Source organism: Frieseomelitta varia, unplaced genomic scaffold, assembly GCF_011392965.1.
Source record: "Frieseomelitta varia isolate USP_RPSP 00005682 unplaced genomic scaffold, Fvar_1.2 scaffold_433, whole genome shotgun sequence".
Taxonomy (NCBI): domain Eukaryota; kingdom Metazoa; phylum Arthropoda; class Insecta; order Hymenoptera; family Apidae; genus Frieseomelitta; species Frieseomelitta varia.
Window position 1 is genome coordinate 293,243 of NW_025110183.1, and position 18,821 is coordinate 312,063.

The following is an 18,821-nucleotide window of genomic DNA, read 5'->3' on the forward strand; positions in this document are numbered from 1 at the left end:
ATTATTTTAAGATTATATCTGAACAATTTTCAGTGAATAATTATCTTTTTATTCTATATTTTAATATAAAAGTATTTATTCAAAATAATCATTATTTTAAAAAATAATATAAAAACATTCTAAAATTCAACTTAATCTTTTTAATCTTTTTACACATTGTGAATCTTCTTCAATTACACTTCTATTTTGTGTGCAATCTTTAATGATAAAAGCAGCTTTTCCTCTATGTCTTCTTTCTGAAAAAAAGACAAATAACTCCATAATTATGTTTAATTACTTCCATTTTTATAAAAATTTATACTTTTACATTCAATTGTATATTACCTGCTCGTAACAAAAGTCTTTTACATTGATGTAATATTGAAGCTTTTGCTTGAACTTCGTTCAAACCCAATAAGCATGCCAAATTTATAAGATCATAAGGATTTCGTATTGTTTTAATGTCATTGGAACCACTGGATAATATTACATTCTGAATAAATAAAATACTTAATTAAAAATTCTTTTATTACTTAGAAATGGATTTTAAAGAAAAAATTTTTTAATGTTAATGACATTGTTATTTACTAGTTAAATATTAGTATTAATTTATATTTATTGGTACTTTGTGATATATAATTATAAATGAATGCTAAAAACAATTATTTTTATTTAATGAATAAAATGTATATTATATGAATATTTGAATACCTTACTTTTTCCATATGTATGAAATAGATGAGAATAGTGAATAGTAGTTTTTCTAAATTCAACATTTAATAGATCTGTATATTGTATTTCAAAATGTATTCCTCTTTCAATTGCTTGATCGTATAATTTTTTATTAAGTTTAAATGACACAAGATTTGGTCTTAGTGTAATTATATCTGCATTCAAATGAGTGCATGCACATTGTAAAGCATTTTGTGTCCTTGGGGCAAAAGCATATAAATCATATTTTTTCAAACTAGAACAATGATTCAGTATATGTGTCTTGGCAAAATCAGAACAGAAAAAAGTAATTCGATTAAAAATCTTCAATCTTCCATCAAATTCTTTTCTTATGTTTTCTATGTCAATTGTTTCAAAAACAATACCTTGTGATATTTCACTATCACCACTTTTCTTCTTCTTTTTTTTGTTTGTTCCAAGAACACTTTCATCTATATCAGTATTTATCGCTATTGTTTTAAATCCATATTCACATAATTTTGATAACACAGGATATAAATTTTGTATTTTGTTTTCTGGTACGTTCACACATAAATCATAAAATCCTGTACTTTCTCTGATATCCATTTTTACAAAATATTAAATTTATATATATAAATATTCTCTTTCTTAGTAATTATATTTATAAGATATCAGTGAAATAATATATCTATCTATTTATAATATCTATTTCAAGATGTAATATAGAAATTAACATTTTCTTCGAGTATGCACAGACTTCGTGTCGAGTATACAAACAGGTATTGTTTTGACTAAACCTAACCTATTTTTAGCATAGACAAAATATATAATAGAAATGCTATATAACATCCGTTTATCACAGAATCCTACTATAAAAATTTTAATACTTTTATAAAGGAAAGGAATATTTTGTATTTTTTTGAAGAACATTATTTATTATTATTACATTTATAAGAGAAATGCTTTTTCTTCTAGATCATAATTACAAATTGTTGTCAATGTTTAAACTACAAATATAGTAATACATCTTATAACTATCTTAAAAATATTAAAAAAAAATTTTAATAAATCAAAATTAGACAAATATAAATATTCAAATCTATTATAAAAATAATTTAAAAACTGTAAATTTGGAACATATTTTAATGATTTTAAAGCACTCAGTAATACATATATTTATAGGTAAATATTATTTTAAGTAGTAATTTAAAAAATAATTAAATTAGAATTAGTCGCTGTCTTTAGATTCAGCTTCACTAGACGGCGGAGTACTTTCAATAGGTTCTTCATCACTACCTTCATCAGACTCTTCTTTTTTTCCTTTCTTTACTTTTTTGTCATCATCCTCCTATAATAAAATCATATATACTAGAATATATTTTAAAAAATATTTATTAAATTTAATATAAATGCTATAATGAAATTACCGCACTCCGTTTGTCTCCCCTTTTTTTTTCTTTATTTTCGTCACTATCTTCGTCTGAGACCTTCTTTTCTGATTTCTATAGGAATATTTTTAAAAAGTAATAAATATTAAAACAAAAAATACAATATATAATATGTAATAATAACATACAATATATAATAATAACAAATTATAATTTTTATTATTTATTAATGTACCTTATTATCTTCATCGCTGCTGCTTTCGTCATCGCTGATATATTCTTTGCTCTTAAAACTAGTTCCTGACATAAGCTTACTGGGAGATTCTTTTTTACTCTCTTTTTTTTTCTTTTCTCCTTTTTCTTTTTTCTCTTTATCACCTCCTCCGCCTCCAGCACTAGCTTTGTATACTTTCATTGATGCAATATACTCTTTTTTTGCTTTTGCTGCTTTTTGTTCCCATTCCTATATAATTAGTATATTATTAAATAATTATGAAAACAGGTAAAAATTAATTTTTACAAGAAAGAATACACAACAAGTCTTACAGATTTATCTTTTAATTCCCTCCACATTTCACCTCCTTTTTTTGCAATTTCTGTAACTGCGATACCAGCATTTTCTGCTTTAATTTTTTCTCGATTACTGTTTAACCACATCATGAACGCACTTTGTGGTCTTTTAGGTTTATTTGCATCCTTTTCTTTCTTTTGCTTTCTAGGTTTTCTAGGCTTCTCTGACTAAATGAGATAATACACGTTAATAAACTATAAATATCCTAATAAATTATCTTATTAATACTATAAATTCTTTCTCATAAATTATAAAAATACTGTGTATATATATATGAAAATACAAGTAAAATACAATACTTACCACAGTTTTAGCAGATTTTGATTTTTTTTCCTTCTTTTCTTTTTTTTCTTTCTTTTGACTTTTTCCTGAAGCATCCGATTCATTTTCACTTTCTGAACTGTTTGGATTACTATCATATTCTTCTGCCACATCGCTCTCATCCTAAAATAATATGTATAAAAAATATGTACATTTCTGTTTTTGCAAAATTTTGATAAAATTATACCTGATTAGGATTAAAATCTTCATCAGTAGATTCTTCTTCAGAATCTTGATTTTCCTCTGCATCTCTTTCTTCTGCTTCTGCTTTAACTCTTGCCAAATAAGCATCTGGCTCATCTTCTTGATCACTATCTCCAAAGTCATTGTCATAATTCAATTTGTCCTATTATGAAAATAAATAATTTTTTAATACAATTACTTAGAAAATTATAATTACATTAATGACTTATACTTACACTCTTGCCTCTATTCTTAACCCGTAATTTTTTAGAAGTAATAAAATCGAAAAGTTTTCCATATTCTTCTTTTTCAATACTACTGAATGTATGAACAACACCACTAGTTAATTCAATTTCAAAATCAAACGATCTGGTAGAACCGCCACCACGAGCAAAATTTACCGATGCAATTTCTTCAAAACGTATGTGAATTGGTGGTTTATGAACGTAAATAAAACCCCTTTCTAAAGGATATAAATAACCTGCAGCTGCTTTAAACGAACAACTAATCGCAAGTGTCCCAGAATGACTGAAAATTAGAAATTTAGAAATAAAAAACATACAATATTTCCATATAAAAAGACTTACCTAATGAAATTTCCAGGTCCAGTAAGTTTTCTATTGATAATAACTTTCATTACTTTTCCTAAAACTTCGTAAGTTGGCCCAGATAATTCTTTTGATAATTTATCCTCATATTTTTCTTTTAGCTCTTTTCTGTAATAATAAATAACATATCTATATTTTATTATATTAAGAAAGTTTTAATACATACTCAGAAAAAGGTAATTCAATTGAAGTCCTTTCTTCTTGATTGAACAATAATACTAAATAGTGATAACGAGTTTGACCTTGTTTAATTGGTGGATCTAAACTGACCTAAATAAAAAATATTAACGATAATAATAAATCAAATAGTTAATGAAAGAAAATAAAAATAATTTTTAGAATACTTACCACAAAATACATTTGTCTGTTGTCTTTATGTGGCAAAAGGAATAGTCTTAAAACAGTTGACATTGGAATTTTATAATCAAAAGTTTTACCATGTAATTGGAAAAATGATTGAAATATCTTTATATCATAACGACCACTGAAAGAGATTATATTAATATATTTTTTCAATATATATTCTTTTAAATACAAATACATACCGAGGTGTCAAACATTGAATCTCCCTAAATATTGCAATGGCATCTCCACTAACACTGATGACAGATGCTTTTTCCATAACTTGTTGATGAAACGCTTCTACTGGATCTTGATCTGCACTGTCACTGATAGGAATATGAAATCTCATTTCCATTAAACTTACAGGAGCATCATCATTCTGAAAAATTTATGAAGATATTTGTGAACTTTAATGTTAAACACATTATATCACCAATAATCACCTGATGAAATTCCAATGTGACTTCGTTTTTACCAGTGTTACATTGAGATACATCATACAGTGGAATTTCAAAAGCAGTATGATGACCAACATCAAAACTTAATACAGAACCATTAAACCGAGCTGTACCCCAATTCCAACCTTTTAAACTAAGTTCTTTCTCTAGCATATCCTTTTTATAATTTTGTGCAAAGAATTTTGCAATTTTTTCCTGATCCTAAAAATATTATTTCGCTATGAAACTTACAGTTAAAAAAGATGGTTTTTAATCGAAAACTATTACTTACACCTTCCTTAAATCCACGGAATCTATGTAAAGTTCCGTTTTTGAGAAATATTCGAAGACCCCAGGTACCAATGAATTTCTGATAATTTACCATTTCCATATCTGACGCTGAAATTTGCTCCACTTTACCTGTTTTTTGATTTTTAAAAATTAAATGTTGATCCGTAAGTTTCAATCGTCCAGGTGTCTGTTCATAAAAATGTCACATGTAAATGCAATTATAAAGAAATTTCTATTTATATGATTCGTTATCACACAAAATATTTAATGAATTGTTACAAACATTTTCATTAATAATTTTACTATTTACAAAATAAAATGCAATTTTTTTGAAATCATATTGTAAAGTACAATATAAGAGTAAGTTAACCTGAATTATTACTATTCAAATTTAATATTATATAAAATAATATATTCTTACCATAGCTCCTTTAACTTCAGCAATTACATCAGTATATTCTAGGAAATCCATCTTTCAAGATATTTAAAATCAGTTTAGTTATTATCTTTCTTTTTCGAATTCACAAACTACATAACCATAAAATTAGATGCTTTTTGTTCACACCAATTTATACAATTTGAAATAGAAAACTGAAGTAAGGCAGAAAACAAACCTCTCGCGTGTTATAACGCGCCACGTTCTCGCTTTCAAAATATTTTCTGCAAACGTAATTGGTCAAGACATAAGGTACAATTTATACTAGAATTTATATACAATATATATAAAGAATATTTGTTCTTGATTTTCTTTTTAGCCCTAAATGTAATGTTAAAATTTATACGTAATCTTCAATGTTAAATATATAATAGCGAAAAATCTTAAAAATTAATTGGAATTAAAATTATTAGCCTAAAATTTGCAAATAGTTGATTGGTTAAATTAACCATAAAATATAATCTTATAGATAAAAATATCTTATAGATAAGTTACATTCCAAATTATTAGTTGAAAATTGTGTGTGTATGTGTATATATATAGTATATAGCAAAAGTGCAATTCATACCAAAGTATCTTTTAATATATTTTAATGAAATAGAAAAAATATTTTACGTAAAAATATTTTTTAAAATTTAAACTAGGATATTATACTATTTAATTTGTATATTTTATGGATAAAAAAATAGTTGGCAATAAAAAGTACAAGAAAATTGTGTAATTTATATCGTATTAATTTATTATTACATTTTTATATTTTTGAATTTGTAAGTACATCATGACAAGTAATTTTATAAAAATATTATAAAAAATAACTGTGTACATTTGTATAAAATATATTAGTTAAGATTATATTTATTCTGTATTTATATATATAATTTTATTTAACATTTTATTTTACTATAAATTTCAGTTTTCTTGAGACATTAACATCTTTTTTAAATAATAATGACACAAACGGAATTTCCACCATTAAAAAATGATTTGATCTTAAAAGCTGCAAAAGGAGAATCTATAGAACAAGTCCCAGTATGGATAATGCGTCAAGCTGGAAGATATCTTCCAGAGTTTCAAGAAGTTAGATCAAAACATGATTTCTTTTCTGTTTGTCAAACACCAGCTTTAGCTTGTGAAGTTACTTTACAACCTATAAAACGATTTGATCTGGATGCTAGCATTATCTTTTCTGATATCTTAGTTATTCCACAAGCAATGGGTTTAACTGTTGAAATGGTTCCTGGAGTGGTTTGTTTTTTTTTTCTCTCTATTATTAATTTTTACCTATTTTTATATTCAACAAAGTTTTTAATAACATTTTATAATCAAATACAGGGACCAACTTTACCTAAACCTCTGAAGGATCCAACAGATTTAGTTAGATTAGTTAAGCCAAATGTAAAGAAGGATTTAAAATATGTAGGAGATGCTATAACTTTAACAAGACACAAATTGGAAGGAAAAGTACCACTAATTGGTTTTACTGGTGCACCAGTAAGTAAACCAATTCCTTCATAGTATAAGGCAAATACTTCTAGTATTTATATATATAAATTGATAGTGGACATTAATGAGCTACATGATCCAAGGTGGTGGTAGTTCAACAATGACAAAGGCACGACAATGGTTATATAAATATCCAGAAGATTCTCACAAACTTTTACAATTAATTACAAATGTCATAATAGATTATCTTGTAATGCAGGTAAAAGCTGGAGCACAGGTACACACACATATATATATATATATATATATATATATATTTTATTGAGTAAACATTATAAATTTATAAAAAATAGAGAAATAAGATCATTTTGGTAATTAATGAAGTATAATTTAACTTTTCTGTTACAGTTGTTACAAGTATTTGAAAGTCATGGTGATTTTCTTAATGATGAATTATTTGAAAACTATTCATTTAAATATTTGAAGGAAATTAGCGACAAAGTGAGACAAAGATTAAAAGAAGAAAATATCCCTAAAGTACCAATGGTAAATAAACTAAATATTGCAATATGCTGTAATTTATTTCAGTTTAAGTTGTTAAAGAATGACGAATTTTAGATCGCTTTTCCTAAAGGTGCAACTATGAATTCCTTAGAAATGTTGGCAAAGTCTAAAACTTATGAAGTATTGGGTTTAGATTGGACTGTTGATCCTATCGAAGCAAGAAAAAGATTTGGTTCTGAAATTACTTTACAAGGAAATTTGGATCCATGTGCTTTATATGCTTCTGAGGTTTATATAATTTCATATTGAATATTACTACATCTAAGATCATTAATACGTAATTGTCTTTTATCTTTATTGAACTAATGAAGATATCTGTTTTTCTATAGCAAGAAATAACCGATCGTGCTCGAGATATGGTAATGAAGTTTGGTAAATCTCGATATATAGCGAATTTGGGACATGGTATTCTACCAGATATACCAATTACATCAGTTGCAGCTTTTATTAAAGGAATTCATTCAGTGTAATTTATATTTGTTCATGTTACAGTACAAACTTTGTAATAAATTACTATTTTTAACGAATTTTATATAAATGTAACAACCACAACTTATTATTCCAAAGACTTTTAATTAATTAGAAAGATTTATTGCATCTATATTATGACTTAGAAATTTAATACCAAAAAAATATTGTAAGTTCTAAATTATTTAAAGCAGTCCCTCATGATCTTCCTTTTTCGAATATTCTCGCGAGAAATGGTTTAATGGCGTTGAACTTGCGAATTTTAATAAATTCAAAAACTTGTCTGAAATATTACTCATTGTCAGTGTTAATAATTTCGAAAATATTCGCGGGAATCGATTTGAATGAACGATTTTGTACACGTACAAATGAGCACACGACGCTTGAACATACATAATATTACTTTAAAATGCTAATGCTACGTAATTATTATTACTGTTATGGAGCTAAACAAGTAAATAATTAAACGCTATTTTTCGTGATTGAAATTTTAATGATATTATTACGCATCTAGTATCTAATTTAACCAAGTTTCCAAATCACCATGCAAAATGGCGCATGCGCATTACGTTAAATTCCCAACTGGCATGAAATTTCTCATCTAACTTTACCCCCACAAACACTCCCAGTCGGAATCCGTGGACCTATTCGAGTGGCCCCCTGTCGCCGATTAGCGGTTCGCGCAAGCGCAGCCAACTCTTCTGGTTAGAGTGTCCATTTTGATCACATGTGAGTATCTCCAGTCTGTTCTTCTTTTTTCACGGTGAGTCTTGATGATCGGCTTGTGATCACTCGAACAAGTTTGCAAAACGTTTGCAAAACGCTGTTAAAAAATCCCGTGAGCGAAGAACGCCGATATTCGAGGCTAGAACGTATCTGTAATTTCTTGAACGTTTTACGAGAGTCGGCAATTTCGACGACGAACCGCACGCAATCCTTTTCGCGCCATCTTCTTAAGGAAAACGGTGAAAAAACCGTAGTAAACTTGCCCTCGAAGGTAATTCGACTTTCGCGAGGCTTTCCACGTCATTTTTTATTGGGGGGCTTCGTTAACTGGAGAACTGTCAGCCGAGTTAGAATCTTTGGTTAGATTGTGCTTGCACAACGTGTTCATTTTCGTTCTGATCGAGTTTCACGATAGTTTCTTTCGATGCTTTTTGCGTTTATTCCACAAACGTTTTCTAGTACTAACTGTCGCACTTGATGTTTCAGTTGTCTTCCCTTTTTCGTTATTACTTACAATATTTCAAAAACACTTGGCTTTTTTTACGATTTCAAATATCTCATTTCATGCAATGAAACATGTTCTGAGCAATTTTTATGCAATGTGTTTTGCCTGAATCTGTTGTTTATAATTTGAAGTACACCTAGATTGTAGCATTAAATGTCTCGGTATGCTTTTTAATTCTGAAAAAAATAAATTGCAGCAGCATACATTTGAAATATTATATTCCAAAACATATTGTGAAAGATTACATAGGTTTTTGTATTTGTCATATTTTTGCATAAATAATTTTTACATATATTTAGTGTTTTACAAAATATAATCAAATACTAGATCATATAGCATTATATTTTGTAAAAGCTTATCAATTACTTATGTTTATTTTGGAGGTTTCATTTGCATTGGAAATAACAATTTTGACTTTTATTAATTTTTCATTAGGAATTTAATTTTTTATTGAAAATAATTTACATTCCATACAGTGATTTCATTGGAGATGTAATATTCATAAAATTTTAATATAATTAAACTTTTACAGTTGTAAAATTTAATAATAGTAATAATATTACCAGACCGTTTTATTTGCTAAAGTTAGAAAAAACAATTTAGAAAGAGTTTTAATTTTTTAGTTTTCTTATAAATTTTAATGTTATTTCTTAGTATTAGATTGAAAGATATAAGATAATTTTATATTTTTCACAAAACATTAATTACATTATTAATTCTTTCTATAAAGTGTAATATTAAATTTTGTTTTCTTCTTTTGTATTGATTTATTCCTTTTTAGTGTTTAATTTCTAAAAGAAGTATATGTTACTCATAAACATAATATATTTTACATTTTATATGCAAAAATGTAAATTAATGGAAAGTATTAATTGTTTTAAAGGCACAAAATATTTAAAAATGCTTTCTGTATGCTACTTAAATTTTTAACAAATCAACAAAGCAGTGGTAAATTATTCTTCTATAAGTTATTATTATGATTAAATATTTCAAATTATGATATTCATGTCTTATTTGAATTTAATTCTCTATTTGTTTTAAATTATTTCAGAATAACAGAAACCAAGAATGGCAGACATAGAGGATACTCACTTTGAGACTGGAGACTCAGGTGCTTCTGTAACATACCCGATGCAATGTTCGGCTCTGCGTAAAAACGGATTTGTCATGCTGAAATCTCGGCCATGCAAAATTGTAGAAATGTCAACTTCTAAAACAGGAAAACATGGCCATGCTAAAGTACATCTTGTAGGGATTGATATTTTCACTTCAAAAAAGTATGAAGATATTTGTCCGTCAACGCACAATATGGATGTGCCATTTGTTAAGCGGGAAGATTATCAGGTACAAAAAAATACTTTTGTAAATTCACTTTACATTAAAATAATATTTCATATGAAAAATATTGTACACATTATTTATATAAAATTTATATTTCTGTAGTAATTATTTGTTGAAATAGTTATTTATTAACATTAATATGACAAACTAATATCAAATTAATATCATTTTGGTATCATTATAAAATAATGCCATTTGGAATCATTTGTGTAATAATGTAAATTCTTTTTATCATGTGACATTATAAATGTAAAATACTAACTTCTGTTTTCATTTGTCTTATGTAATAATAATGTTTTTTTATACATATATTTTTTTAGTCAAATATGACTTTATGTTGTAGCTAGCAGACATATCTGATGATGGCTATTTATGCCTGATGGCTGATAATGGTGAACTCCGTGAAGATTTAAAAATTCCTGATGGTGAACTGGGTGCTCAATTACGTGCTGATCATGAAGCTGGAAAGGAACTTCTTGTGAGTACTTAAATTAAATAAAAGTTAATTATAAAATATTTTTTTATGCGAATTTATGCTAAAACTAATAAAAATATATTTACTAGTATTTATTTATGTTCAATTTTTATTCTATTTGTTATATTTGTTCATATTTTAGAACTTGCATAAATTTCTATGCTTTTCGTATTGATTATTTAATAAATTACTTTGTACTATATATCATATATATATTTATCTTCTACAGTATATCTTATTTTACAGTATATTGTATTTTATATAATTTTTTTATATTAGAAATATAAAGAAAAATATTCTATTTTTTAGTGCACCGTCTTGAAGGCATGTGGTGAAGAAGTTGTGATCGCTATTAAAACTAACACTGCCATCGATAAATAATTGTGTTCAGTCCAGACTCCACCATCACATTAAAGAAAAAACAAAACACACACAGTTAATATATTATTAAGAGAAACCTAAGATACAATACAAGATGATCAATGGTTAACATAAGGACTACTACCAACAGCAAATAGAGAAGAAAGGAGTGGGGGGGGGGGCTTGAGAAAAGAGTGAAAGAAGGGAAAAGAAATAATATGGGAAAGGAAAGAGGCAAACACATAATTTAAAAAACTGGGAAGGAAGAGAAAAATAATGTGCGTGAGCGTGTAAGTGTGAGGGAGGAGAGGATTACAAATAATGAATTACTTGCAAAAAAATAAAAAAAAAAACACAAATAAAAAGAGAATAAACCAAGAAACAGTATCAGCTTAGACCCTGGAAAAAATGAATGTCTTTGGTGGCTTAAAATGTTGAGATTAAAAGGCAGTCTTGACAGTGGAAAATTTTTAAAGAGGACTACTTCGCCTTAATTTGTGATTTCTAAAACGTAATTAGAATTTTATTTCTATTGAAATTTCAATTACATCTCAGTGGTAATATATAATTTTATTTGAAACTATGATTTTATTGAAATTTCAATATTTCTAAAATTCTAATTATTTAAAAATTTTGTTCCCTTACATTAACCCCTTTTCTCTATTTTAATTGAAGTTTCAATTCCTTTACAAGTTTCATTTAAATTTTTTGTTATAGTCAAATCTCAATTCTATATGAATTTATAGAGAACGTATAGAATTTTAATTCTTATAATACCTTATATTTGTTTGGGATTCTGTCTTTTTTTTCTCTCCTTTATTCAAGTTCGTTAAATCTTTTTTTATTAAGATTATGTTTTAGAACACCCAGCTTAATTTAGAATTAACATCTTGTTTTGGTTTTGAATTTTTTTTTATATAATTATAATTCTGTCTAATTTTTATTAGCATTCTATGCTACTGAAATAGCGTTACAAAAATTCATGTCTTACTAGAAACCTTAATATCTGTTATTTATCCAATATCCTTATCTGATAATAACTTATTCTTGAAGGTTTTTAATTTTATAATTTTTGTTCTTGATTATAATTTGAATACTAAATACCATTAAATTAAAAAAATATATTTCTAATTTCGATAAAATTTACTGCATCATATTTCAAAATAGTGAAATTGAATTTTTTTCATAGATCTGAGAGATTTTTATTAATTTTCTATGAAAGTTAAAGCTTTTATTTAGAAGCCATTTTGTAGAAAGACCATTTTATATTTAACAATTTTCAAAACTTTGATATTCTGAAATTAGAATCGAAACTTCAAACTCGGTAAATATTGAGCTCTTAAATCCTAACACAAAATTTTGGAATTCAATTTGAACTTCAAACTCGGTACATGTAATTTTAAAGGTAATTTCAAACTTGAATTCTGAAATTTTAAGTTTATCACTTAATTTCGATTTCTGACTTGAAGTTTGAGTTACAATGTAACTATTTAAGTTACATTAAAGGCTCGATTTCAAAACAGACTATACCATGTACGAAAACATAAGAAGATTTAAGAAAATATAAAAAATGAATGATAAGAAACAACTAAGCTACTGTAATCTAAGCAGACTAATTTAAGATTAAGACTACTTAGATAAATGAATTTAATCGATAAAAGGAAACTGAAAAAAAAAAACGAATAAAGCGGCCTCCTGGTCGTACTTCAACTACGAGAGACGGAAATCATTTTTTTCTGCTTCTCGATATTGGGTTTAATTAATTATACACCACTGCTGGTCGAGCCTTTAAATTCTAATGATTTGTACTAAAACTAATTTTCAAATACATGATAAGTTAAAATAAATCGTTTAAGCACAGATATGGAATAATATTTCGAGAATATAAAGGTATATTTAGTATAAAAACTCTCAAATACTTAAGTTAAATTATCAATTGTGTAATTGATAAATATAGTTACTAGTATTTATGTAGCAATAAATAAAATCCAAATTAATAAAACTTATTGTAATTATTTCAATTTTAAAATATTCTTGGAATATTATTTTTTAATTCTATTGTGCATGTATTAAATTAATGTGCAGAATATTAAATCGTAATACATGTCGGTATATAGATATTTTCAAAAAATAACCAGCATTGGCGTATATAGGCAAACAAATACGTATACACACGATACATATACAGTACACACAGTGGTAAAGTATATGAAAATACACAAGTATATACGAAAGTACACAATTATGAAATTAAAAAAAAAAAATACAGACGTAAAGTATATAAGTAAATGGATACCAACGAGCATTTGTTTACACGGCGGAAATCAATGGAAGATAAATGGATAAATAAATGAAAAGAAAGCCGTCGGTGCTTTTGTGTCAACCTTCGATGATGTTTTGTTGTTCTTATAATAGTACATTATTGAAATTTTGAGTCTTAATGATTTTGCTATTTTTTTACCTTATTAACTAACTTAATATTATTCATTTAAGATAATTAAAATTATCAAAATTAAATTGACATTTTTATCATTTTTTTCCTTCACAATTTCATATGCATATTGTTTAAAAATTTTAATTACTCTTCATGAGTTTCCTCCTGTTACATTAAAGATGATGCAGGTACTAACAATAATACTGATTATAAATGCAAATTAAATTTACTTATATTCAATAAATACTTCCAGTTAAATAAAAAGGTATTTTATAAAATGTACATATAATTTTTAGCCAAATTCGATTAACATTTGTTAAAATTAATTAAAAATTTAAATGTTGAAAATCATTTACATTTTTTATAAATTTAAATTTGATGCAATTTTAAACTTATTTAGTAAAATTGAGTACTTAGGCAGAAAATTAGTGAACAACTTGTTAGAAGTTTATTCGCAAATATTCTTTTTAATATTCCTACATTTTCAAACATTAATACTCTTATATTTCGTATTATTAATAATTATTAATAATTAAGAAAACATTACGAGTGCCATTATATATGTATGATGTGTGTACATTATATACACACATATACACATATACATATGAATGTATTGTATATACATTTATAATTATATAATTCATTGTATAATTATATATTTACGTATATATATAAATGTATATTTGACATGAATTTATATGAACGCAGTATATATACTACATACACGTATACAATGGAAAACGTCAAAGATATGTAACACAAAAATGAAAATGTATCTTGATTGTGCTGACTTTTTTTTTTTTTTAAATTTATTCGTTGTAATAATGAGACGTCTATATAAGTATAAATTATTGTTTTATAACTTATGCCTACAAGCATTAGATATTATATGCTTATTAGATGAAAAATAATTTTTATAAAAAAATATTTTATAAAAAAATCTGCATAGAAAACATTAATGTGAAAGTTTTGTATATTTGCATAGATCAAATTTTGATGAATATGACGAGAAATATAGCAATTTATAAAATCAATAAACAATATACAAGACTATGAAAATGTATCACAATTTTATAAAAATGCTTTATAAATTAACGCTTAATACATTTAAATTAGTAAAAATATTAAAAGAAAGATTACACAGAATGATAAAATTCAAGTATTATAGGTATATTTAAAAATGAAATACTTGGAACGTCAATATGTATTCTACATATTCTATTATCATAAATTAATTATTTTGAAGTCTAAATAAAACATTAGGGTGTTACATACCTTTGAGCATATGTGTATGTATGTATGTATATATATATATATATATATATATATATACTCAGACACTCGTAATATCTCTTAATATTTCAAAATCTTGACATAATTAATAATTGGTATTCAATTATTTATTTTCTTTAATTCTTTAATATTTCAGGAAAAATTCATCTTTACCGTTGCACCCTGCATATCACAGGAAACTGTCCAAAATTCACGTCACAGTAACTGTAACAATTTGAATCTTAATTTCATCATTTACGATTTCTCTTTTATTTCTTTCTTTTTTTAATGACATTCCTCAAAATCGAAGGAAAGCTGATCTTCCTCACAAGATCAATTATTGGCATTTCTCCTTTGCAATGCGGCCGCGAGATCCTGTCTGAGGGCAGCTTGTTGTCTTTGATCAGCTAGAGATTGAACAGACCTTAAACCATTTACAATATCTTTTGTTTTCCCAAAGTAAATTTCGTTTAAAGTATTTCGAATTTTATTTTCCATATCTTCAACCATGCGACCAATATTAGCAATATGTGGAGAACTCTCACTTATTTGGGCATCTTGTTCAACCTAGAAAATAAATTTTTTAAAATAATTTTATCTTCAAATAATTTTAATTTTACTGCATTATATAAAAAATAATTAAAAACGTCTTTAATTAGAAAGTAATTAAACAGTATCAAACCTGTCTTGTAAGGCTTCCACCAAGATTCATTGTTCCAGAACCATGTTTATTAGTTTGTAACCAAAGCATTGCAGTAGAAGTTAATTTATAATGTGCAATTCTTCCACTGGATTTTTCTTGAACTTCTACTACATGAATTGAGTCCCAGCAACCTTTAATTTTCTTTGAGCCATCACCTGCTTTTTTAATCAATATTACTGCTGCAAAACCATGATCCAAATCCCACAAATAGACAGAAGAAACTCCACCTTCAAAGTAGAGTTCTCTGTATTGATCAAATGCATGATTTGCATCTATCTCTAATTTTCTAAGTCTTTCAGAAGGCATTGAGCCATCTTCTAATGGTGGATCATATGTATTACTCCATGGAGATCTGGAACATAATTTCACAATATAAAATATTTTAATTGCAATACACATTTATTTAATATTAATAAAACTATATAACAACGCAATATTAAGGCACGATACTTTTCCGCAGTTACCTATAGGAATCGCCATCTCTGTTGTAGTCGCAAAGTAAATAGTCCTTTCCAGATTCTTTATCTTTTGCAATTTTTAAGGGTTGATCGACAGAGGATAAAAGATCTTCACAAAGAGATGGCACAAGATCTATTAAATCACTTAAATTTTTTTCAATTTGCTGAGGTGGTAATCTTCTCATTAAATCTAATGCACAATCCATTTGCTGTTCCGTCTTTAAAATTAAAATTAAATTAAATTTTTAATTTTACAATCAGGTGAATTATTTTTCTGTAACTTTAATCATCTTAGTAAATAGAATTTTATATGTTTGTAATAAAACTGACAAGTCAGATACTATATACTATATATTTATTAGTATTATAAATAAATTTAATATGTTCATTTTAGATTTAAAATTTCGTATTTTTAATCAAATATAATATAATATAATAGTCGAAAAACTACATAAAATTCAATATAAATAATTAACTTCCACTAATTTCAATAAAAAGACAAGAAAAAAATGTTAGAAGATATTTATTAATATAATCTGTATAAATAAGATTCATGTATGTTAACAAAAAATTATTCAAGTTTACAAAAAATATATAAATTCATTTAAATGACCGAATAATCAATTCTTTAAATAACTGAAAACTCAAAATTCCCATTATGTCACTGGGTAGCGCCATTTTGACGTTTGCTATATTTTAGGTTAAATAAAAATTTTTCTTAAGATATTAATACCACAAAGACAAATATTCTACATAACAATTATTTTTAAAAATTTTACTTTAAATAAAAAGTTTACAAAATTGGACTTTGCTATAACGAACATCATTCAGTAAAAGTGTTGATATTGGTTAACGTCATTAATGAAGAAATATAATATTACAATAGCAAATTAAAAACATTAAACTCACCATTTTAAATTATTGAAGAATTTGGTGGACGTCAATCAGACCATTAATTAATAAAAATTACAAAATCAATGAAAAATTTATTGGAACTGTTTACTCTCCGACCCGCATTCAGTCACCAAAAACGAATATTCAAGGGGCGTGTCAAGAATATCGCTGATTGGCCAATAGACAGTACAATGCTATCAACTTAATATGAATGAAAATTTCAGAACATTTCTTATGTAACTAGTAATAAAATATTTACAATAAATTATCCCGTGAAATAATAATTATTATTCGTATTTCGTATAATTGAGACTAAATTTTGAATTAAATGCAATACATCTAATACTTTCGAAAGAATAAATATTAAAAAGTTAGATAAAATTAATTTTAGGCAAAATTTTCTACATAGAATTAATTGTAATAATAAAATTTACTGCATGTAATTTATTAAATTAGAAATAACTAGTGTTGTTTAAGTTTAAATTATAAACCAAAAATAATGTTAATATTGTTCTTTTTTAGGATTTGTAAAAAATATAGAAAATGATGTTCAAATTAAATCTCCAATTTCAGTAAGTATTTTTGTTATTGAAGCTATGTATTTTATATATTTTATAAAGTGGCAATTTTAAATATTAAATATTTTTTAATCTGAAAAAATAAAATTATTTTTTACTGAAATACATTTTTGGTTCTATAAAGAACTTTAGAAATTAATGTTAATATGAAATTTGAAATACTTCAGAAAAAATTTCTTATAAAAGTTTCTAAATGCTACAATTTTTGATTTTATAAAATTATATTAGTATGATAATATTAATTTAAATATTTTATTAATTGATGTAAATTTATAACTAGATTGGTTTATAGTGATATAATTGTCAAATGATCTAGTTTACATAAGTTGGTACCTATCGGTAACCAAATTGCGTTCAAGTTAAAAATTGCAAAATTTCAAAATGAGTGTACGTAACTTGACATGGAGTGACACAATTATATGTGTAGCATAAATTTGTTTATTTGGATTAATTAATTGATTCTTATTAACGTAATTATTTACTAGTATAATTGTAAAATTCTAAAGCTTTTACGATCGAAGTGATTTATTTTATTTTAGATTTCTGTAACAGGCCAGTGTTTAGTAGCTTTAGTACAGGAATTCCTATTATCTATTCTCTATTACAATTTTATCTACTTCACGTTCATATTTAAAATTAATTTAAATATTACAAATGTATGCCGAGAATTAAATATAAATATAATATATTTAGAAAAATTTAAATAATATTCTATTTATTACAATTTTATATTATTTATATGTATCATATATATATATATTATTTATAGTCTTTCTACACTTGTCATTACTTTTCAGATTAAAGAGAATATTGTTATAACATATTGTTATAATATATTGTTATATATTATTGAACGAGAATCTTCCACGGTAGATACTCATTATTAGTCAATTGAGAGTTCACATCGAGAACGTTTTGTATTTAGAGGAATTACTTTTAACAGTAACTAACTTGGTAAATTCCGATCATCTCGGAAGATATTTATGAAATGTCATTGTCAGTATTCATGATCATTGATTTATATCTATGACGCAACATATTTTCGTTGAAAAGCTGCGAAGCTTGATATATTTGTTCACAAATTTCAATAAACTGTGAGTTCAAGTTTGTCTAAGGAAAACTTCGAATATCATCGATTGAAGGTAAATTTTTATATCTAATAAGACTGAATTATTGTTGCACAATCTTCTTATTCCATATCTACAATTTTAATTCTATATCTAAAATTATTCTGTACACAATTCAGAACAGGATTCTATGTTCGCAGTACATTATATTTAATTGATGACCTTAATTTTTGATCGATAAGTTTAATTTGCTGCACTCGCAACTTTTGACATTCTATTGC

At 25.6% G+C, this 18,821-nt stretch overlaps 5 protein-coding genes across 8 annotated transcripts; 2 read left to right on the forward strand and 3 right to left on the reverse strand.

The window, feature by feature from the left end:
• Positions 1–58: 58 nt before the first annotated feature.
• LOC122532059 (ribonuclease P protein subunit p30) lies at positions 59–1,458 on the reverse strand. 2 transcript variants are annotated; one of them, XM_043660486.1, is made up of 3 exons: positions 691–1,458; positions 325–472; positions 59–236 (listed from the first exon to the last, which is right to left on the reverse strand). In XM_043660486.1, the coding sequence occupies exons 1-3, from the start codon at positions 1,276–1,278 to the stop codon at positions 127–129; spliced, it is 846 nt and encodes a 281-aa protein (XP_043516421.1). In that variant the 5' UTR covers positions 1,279–1,458; the 3' UTR covers positions 59–126. The 2 variants fall into 2 exon arrangements, with proteins under 2 accessions (XP_043516421.1, XP_043516423.1); XM_043660488.1 differs by having other exon boundaries at positions 308–472.
• A 339-nt stretch (positions 1,459–1,797) lies between these two features.
• On the reverse strand, positions 1,798–5,447 carry LOC122532054 (FACT complex subunit Ssrp1). Its single transcript, XM_043660477.1, has 14 exons — positions 5,235–5,447; positions 4,815–5,000; positions 4,529–4,744; positions 4,289–4,464; positions 4,092–4,227; positions 3,910–4,013; positions 3,723–3,851; positions 3,372–3,663; positions 3,140–3,298; positions 2,935–3,075; positions 2,607–2,798; positions 2,296–2,523; positions 2,100–2,174; positions 1,798–2,020 (listed from the first exon to the last, which is right to left on the reverse strand). The coding sequence occupies exons 1-14, from the start codon at positions 5,283–5,285 to the stop codon at positions 1,901–1,903; spliced, it is 2,205 nt and encodes a 734-aa protein (XP_043516412.1). The 5' UTR covers positions 5,286–5,447; the 3' UTR covers positions 1,798–1,900.
• A 528-nt stretch (positions 5,448–5,975) lies between these two features.
• On the forward strand, positions 5,976–7,780 carry LOC122532056 (uroporphyrinogen decarboxylase). The gene is made up of 7 exons (XM_043660480.1): positions 5,976–6,020; positions 6,196–6,494; positions 6,582–6,740; positions 6,808–6,969; positions 7,101–7,238; positions 7,311–7,484; positions 7,586–7,780. The coding sequence occupies exons 2-7, from the start codon at positions 6,198–6,200 to the stop codon at positions 7,724–7,726; spliced, it is 1,071 nt and encodes a 356-aa protein (XP_043516415.1). The 5' UTR covers positions 5,976–6,020; positions 6,196–6,197; the 3' UTR covers positions 7,727–7,780.
• A 563-nt stretch (positions 7,781–8,343) lies between these two features.
• Positions 8,344–12,798, forward strand: LOC122532061 (eukaryotic translation initiation factor 5A). 3 transcript variants are annotated; one of them, XM_043660490.1, is made up of 4 exons: positions 8,344–8,453; positions 10,007–10,299; positions 10,640–10,774; positions 11,081–12,798. In XM_043660490.1, exons 2-4 carry the CDS (start codon positions 10,024–10,026, stop codon positions 11,150–11,152), a joined length of 483 nt encoding a protein of 160 aa, XP_043516425.1. In that variant the 5' UTR covers positions 8,344–8,453; positions 10,007–10,023; the 3' UTR covers positions 11,153–12,798. The 3 variants fall into 3 exon arrangements, with proteins under 3 accessions (XP_043516425.1, XP_043516427.1, XP_043516426.1); XM_043660492.1 differs by having other exon boundaries at positions 8,385–8,487; XM_043660491.1 differs by lacking the exon at positions 8,344–8,453 and adding an exon at positions 8,494–8,721.
• A 2,159-nt stretch (positions 12,799–14,957) lies between these two features.
• Positions 14,958–17,077, reverse strand: LOC122532060 (F-actin-capping protein subunit beta). The gene is made up of 4 exons (XM_043660489.1): positions 16,911–17,077; positions 16,008–16,219; positions 15,523–15,895; positions 14,958–15,407 (listed from the first exon to the last, which is right to left on the reverse strand). The coding sequence occupies exons 1-4, from the start codon at positions 16,911–16,913 to the stop codon at positions 15,174–15,176; spliced, it is 822 nt and encodes a 273-aa protein (XP_043516424.1). The 5' UTR covers positions 16,914–17,077; the 3' UTR covers positions 14,958–15,173.
• Between the last annotated feature and the right edge of the window lie 1,744 nt (positions 17,078–18,821).

What these genes read in the sequence shown, in the direction of transcription:
- LOC122532056 (XM_043660480.1), top strand. Translation starts at nt 6,198, where the DNA reads ATGACACAAACGGAATTTCCACCATTAAAAAATGATTTGATCTTAAAA. An exon ending in TTGAAATGGTTCCTGGAGTG is followed by an intron (nt 6,495 to 6,581) that starts GTTTGTTTTTTT and finishes AATCAAATACAG; the next exon opens with GGACCAACTTTACCTAAACC. An exon ending in GTGCTTTATATGCTTCTGAG is followed by an intron (nt 7,485 to 7,585) that starts GTTTATATAATT and finishes GTTTTTCTATAG; the next exon opens with CAAGAAATAACCGATCGTGC.
- LOC122532054 (XM_043660477.1), bottom strand. Translation starts at nt 5,285, where the DNA reads ATGGATTTCCTAGAATATACTGATGTAATTGCTGAAGTTAAAGGAGCT. An exon ending in CTGAAGTTAAAGGAGCTATG is followed by an intron (nt 5,001 to 5,234) that starts GTAAGAATATAT and finishes TTTTATGAACAG; the next exon opens with ACACCTGGACGATTGAAACT. An exon ending in GCAGCGATGAAGATAATAAG is followed by an intron (nt 2,175 to 2,295) that starts GTACATTAATAA and finishes ATATTCCTATAG; the next exon opens with AAATCAGAAAAGAAGGTCTC.
- LOC122532060 (XM_043660489.1), bottom strand. An exon ending in AGAGATGGCGATTCCTATAG is followed by an intron (nt 15,896 to 16,007) that starts GTAACTGCGGAA and finishes ATTATGTTCCAG; the next exon opens with ATCTCCATGGAGTAATACAT. An exon ending in GTGGAAGCCTTACAAGACAG is followed by an intron (nt 15,408 to 15,522) that starts GTTTGATACTGT and finishes TTTATTTTCTAG; the next exon opens with GTTGAACAAGATGCCCAAAT.
- LOC122532061 (XM_043660490.1), top strand. Translation starts at nt 10,024, where the DNA reads ATGGCAGACATAGAGGATACTCACTTTGAGACTGGAGACTCAGGTGCT. An exon ending in TTAAGCGGGAAGATTATCAG is followed by an intron (nt 10,300 to 10,639) that starts GTACAAAAAAAT and finishes TTTATGTTGTAG; the next exon opens with CTAGCAGACATATCTGATGA. An exon ending in AAGCTGGAAAGGAACTTCTT is followed by an intron (nt 10,775 to 11,080) that starts GTGAGTACTTAA and finishes TCTATTTTTTAG; the next exon opens with TGCACCGTCTTGAAGGCATG.
- LOC122532059 (XM_043660486.1), bottom strand. Translation starts at nt 1,278, where the DNA reads ATGGATATCAGAGAAAGTACAGGATTTTATGATTTATGTGTGAACGTA. An exon ending in ATACATATGGAAAAAGTAAG is followed by an intron (nt 473 to 690) that starts GTATTCAAATAT and finishes TTATTTATTCAG; the next exon opens with AATGTAATATTATCCAGTGG. An exon ending in AAGACTTTTGTTACGAGCAG is followed by an intron (nt 237 to 324) that starts GTAATATACAAT and finishes TCTTTTTTTCAG; the next exon opens with AAAGAAGACATAGAGGAAAA.